The sequence below is a fragment of the Passer montanus genome, unplaced genomic scaffold (assembly GCF_014805655.1).
Source record: "Passer montanus isolate IOZ18808 unplaced genomic scaffold, ASM1480565v1 scaffold1287, whole genome shotgun sequence".
In the NCBI taxonomy this organism is placed as follows: domain Eukaryota; kingdom Metazoa; phylum Chordata; class Aves; order Passeriformes; family Passeridae; genus Passer; species Passer montanus.
The window spans coordinates 1-4,246 of NW_024359688.1; the positions used below are offsets into that span (position 1 = coordinate 1).

The following is a 4,246-nucleotide window of genomic DNA, read 5'->3' on the forward strand; positions in this document are numbered from 1 at the left end:
GGAAATTTGGGGTCAGAAATCCCAAAATCCTCCCCTGGAGGGCAAAAAATGGGAAATTTGGGGTCAGAAATCCCAAAACCAGCTGGAATTACCCCAAAATCAGCTCCAGGAACCCCAAAATCCTCCTCTGGAGTGGCAAAAAATGGGAAATTTGGGGTTAGAAATCCCAAAATCTTCCCCTGGAGGGGCAAAAAATAGGAATTTGGGGTCAGAAATCCCAAAATTCTCCCCTGGGAGGGCAAAAAATGGGAAATTTGGGGTCAGAAATCCCAAAATCGGCTGGAATTACCCCAAAATCAGCTCCAGAGAACCCAAAATCCTCAATTTTTCCCCAAAAATCCTCAATTTCCCCCCAAAATCCCCGTTTTTCTTCCTAAAATCCCCACTTTTCCCCAATAAAATACTAATTTCCCCCCTAAAATCCCATTTTTTCCCAAAACTCTCCAATTTTCTCCCAAAACCCCCCATTTTCCCCAAAAAAACACCTATTTTCCCCCCAAAATCCCCAATTTCCCCCCAAAATCCCCGTTTTTCCCAAAATCCCCGTTTTTTCCCCCAAACTCACCTGTTCCCATGATCTGCTGCAGCTCCTCAGGGCTCAGCTCCCCTTCCTCGCCCTCCTCCTCCTCACTCTTGTTCACCTTGGCCAGGTGATGGCCCTCCAGGAAGGTCTCTGACAGCAAGCCCTGGATTTGGGGCAAAAAAAGGGAATTTTGGGGAAAAAATCCTGGAATTTTGGGGAAAAAACGAGAGATTTTGGGTGAAAAATGGGGATTTTTGGGTGAAAAACAGGGATTTTTGGGGGGAAAATTGAATTTTTGGAAGGAACAGGTGAGGCTGGGGACAGGTGATGGCCTGGATTCAAGTCCTCGATTTGGGGCAAAAAACGGGAATTTTGGGAAAAAATCCCAGAATTTTGGGGGATGGGTAAAAAGAAGAGAATTTTGGGGGCATTTTTAGGCCCCCCAGGTGAGATTTTTGGGATCTCAGGTGCATTTTGGGCATTCCCAGGTGTATTTTGGGTGTTCCCAGGTATGTTTTGGGTGTTCCCAGGTGTATTTTGGGTGCCCCCAGGTGTATTTTGGGCATTCCCAGGTGTATTTCAGGTGTTCCCAGGTGTGTTCTGCACTCACCTGTGTCACCTGTCCCAGAATTTTGGGGGAAAAACAAGAGATTTTGGGTGAAAAAAGGGGATTTTTGGGGAAAAAATTGGGATTTTTGGGGGGGAAATTGGATTTTTGGAGGGAACAGGTGAGGCTGGGGACAGGTGATGGCCTGGATTCAAGTCCTCGATTTGGGGCAAAAAACGGGAATTTTGGGAAAAAAATCCCGGAATCTCGGGGTAAAAACGAGAGATTTTGGGTGAAAATGGGGATTTTGGGTGAAAAATGGGGATTTTTGGGGGCAAAATTGAATTTTTGGAGGGAACAGGTGAGGCTGGGGACAGGTGATGGCCCCCCAGGAAGGTCTCTGACAGCAAGCCCTGCGTTTGGGGCAAAAAACAGGAATTTTGGGGAAAAAATCCCGGAATTTTGGGGAAAAAACGAGAGATTTTGGGTGAAAAATGGGGATTTTTGGGTGAAAAATGGGGATTTTTGGTGGGTGTTCCCAGGTGTATTTTGGGTGTTCCCAGGTGTATTTTGGGTGTTCCCAGGTGTATTTTGGGTATTCCCAGGTCCATTTTGCACTCACCTGTGTCACCTGCCGGTAGCCCGGGCGCAGCAGGGGCAGGAAGGGGAGCTCTGGGTGCATTTTTGGGTGTTCCCAGGTGAGGTTTTTGGGATCTCAGGAGTATTTTGGGTGTTCCCAGGTACATTTTGGGTGCCCCCAGGTGTGTTTTGCACTCACCTGTGTCACCTGCCGGTAGCCCGGGCGCAGCAGGGGCAGGAAGGGGAGCTCTGGGTGCATTTTTGGGTGTTCCCAGGTGAGGTTTTTGGGATCTCAGGAGTATTTTGGGTGTTCCCAGGTACATTTTGGGTGCCCCCAGGTGTGTTTTGCACTCACCTGTGTCACCTGCCGGTAGCCCGGGCGCAGCAGGGGCAGGAAGGTGCCCGTGACCCTGACGTGGTCCCCGGGCTGGGCCTGGCGCGTGTTGGCCCCGCTCAGGTGCAGCGACAGCGAGCGGGGCAGGTGCCCCACGGGCACCTGGTCTGACTGCAAGGACAGGTGGGAGGCAATTTCAGGACAATAAATTCAATTTTGGGACATTAGAACTGATTTGGGACCGTTCTGGGGCATTTTCAGGATGTTAAAGTGAATTTTTGGGGTATTTTTGGGCATTCGGGGACGTTTTTGGACGTTAAAATCAATTCTGGGGAGATTTCTGGACATTTGGAGACACTTTTTGGACCGTTTAGGGACATTAGAAACAATTTGGGGGAGTTTCTGGGACATTTGGAGCAATTTTGGGACATTTCAGAACAACCGACACCATTTCGAAGGCCCCAGCCACCATTTTGGATCCAATTTTGAAGGAATTTTGGAGGATTTTGGAGTTTGATGAGGGAATTTTGGGATCCTCCTTCATCCACAAGTTCCTGAATCCATAATCCCCAGAATTTTCTGGATTTGGAACCAATTTTAAAACCCTGGAGTCCATTCCAAAGACACTGGCTGCCATTTTGAAGGCCCCAGCCACCATTTTGGAGCCATTTCTGAGTGGATTTTGGAGTTTCTTGAAGGAATTTTTTTTTTATTTTGGGGTTTCTTGCCAGGAATTTCAGGTTCCGCCTCATTTAGGAGCTCGTGGATCCACAATTCCCAGAATTTGGTGGATTTGGAGCCAGTTTTAAGACCCTGAAGTCCATTTTAAAGGCCCTGGATGTCATTTTGGAGCCGTTTCTGAGGAGATTTTGGAGTTTCCTGAGGGGCTTTTTGGGCTTTTGGGGTTTCCCGTCAGGAATTTGGGGTTTCCCCTCACTCAGGACCTCCTGAGTCCAAAATTCCCAGAATTTGGTGGATCTGGAGCTAATTTTAAGACCCTCCAGTCCATTTTGAAGGCCCTGGCCACCATTTTGGAGCCATTTCTGAGGGGATTTTGGAGTTTCCTGAGGGGATTTTTTGGGATTTTGGGGTTTCCTGTCAGGAATTTCAGGTTCCCCCCTCATTTAGGAGCTGCAGAATACAAAATTCCCAGATTTCGGTGGATTTTGAGCCCATTTTAAAACCCCGGAGTCCATTTTGAAGGTCCCGGCCGCCATTCTGGAGCCGTTTCTGAGGGGATTTTGGAGTTTCCTGAGGGGATTTTTTGGGATTTTGGGGTTTCCTGTCAGGAATTTCAGGTTCCCCCCTCATTTAGGAGCTGCAGAATACAAAATTCCCAGATTTCGGTGGATTTTGAGCCCATTTTAAAACCCCGGAGTCCATTTTGAAGGTCCCGGCCGCCATTCTGGAGCCGTTTCTGAGGGGATTTTGGAGTTTCCTGAGGGGATTTTTTGGGATTTTGGGGTTTCCTGTCAGGAATTTCAGGTTCCCCCCTCAAAAAAACAGAAAAAATGGGAATTGTGAGAGGGAAAAATGGGGATGGGGGGGGAAAAAATGGGGTTTGTAGGGAGAAAAAAGGGGGGAAAATGGGGTCTGCAGCTCCCGCGGGGACAGCGCCTTGGAGCACGAGGGAGCCCGGAAATACAGCTTGCTTTGGGGAGAAAAACGGGGATTTTGGGAAAAAACAGAAAAAATGGGAATTGTGAGAGGGAAAAATGGGGATGTGGGGGGAAAAAATGGGGTTTGTAGGGAGAAAAAAGGGGGGAAAATGGGGTCTGCAGCTCCCGCGGGGACAGCGCCTTGGAGCAGGAGGGAGCCTGGAAATACAGCTCACTTTGGGGAGGAAAACAGGGATTTTGGGAAAAAACAGAAAAAATGAGAATTGTGAGAGGGAAAAACGGGGATTTTGGGCAGGAAAATGGGGATTTGGGGAGAAAAAATGGGGATTTTGGGGTAAAAAATGGGATTTATGGGGGAAAAAAGTAGGGGAATTGGGGAATAAGTGAGGGAAAAAGGGAAGGAAAATGAGAAATAATGGGGAAAAAATGAGGGGAAAAAGGGGTTTTGGGATTTTGGGGTGGCCAGGAATTGGGTCTGGGGTCCCCAGGGCCCTGGGCAGACTCACAAACGCCGCAGCAGCTCCGGGGGGAACTGGTTTTGGGGGGTCCTGGGGGCTCCCGTGGCCCGGCCCCGCTGCTCCAGCAGCAGCCGATGCTCCAGGTAAACGTCCAGGGGGTCCCGGGGGGCAGCCTGGGGGGAAATT

General features: G+C 49.1%; 1 protein-coding gene across 1 annotated transcript; it reads right to left on the reverse strand.

Moving 5' to 3' along the window:
- Positions 1–565: 565 nt before the first annotated feature.
- Positions 566–2,455, reverse strand: LOC120497345 (DNA replication licensing factor MCM7-like; the record flags this gene model as incomplete). Its single annotated transcript, XM_039698695.1, has 3 exons — positions 2,426–2,455; positions 2,005–2,154; positions 566–686 (listed from the first exon to the last, which is right to left on the reverse strand). Coding segments are annotated over exons 1-3 (301 nt in total), but the record flags the coding sequence as incomplete, so codon positions are not given.
- Between the last annotated feature and the right edge of the window lie 1,791 nt (positions 2,456–4,246).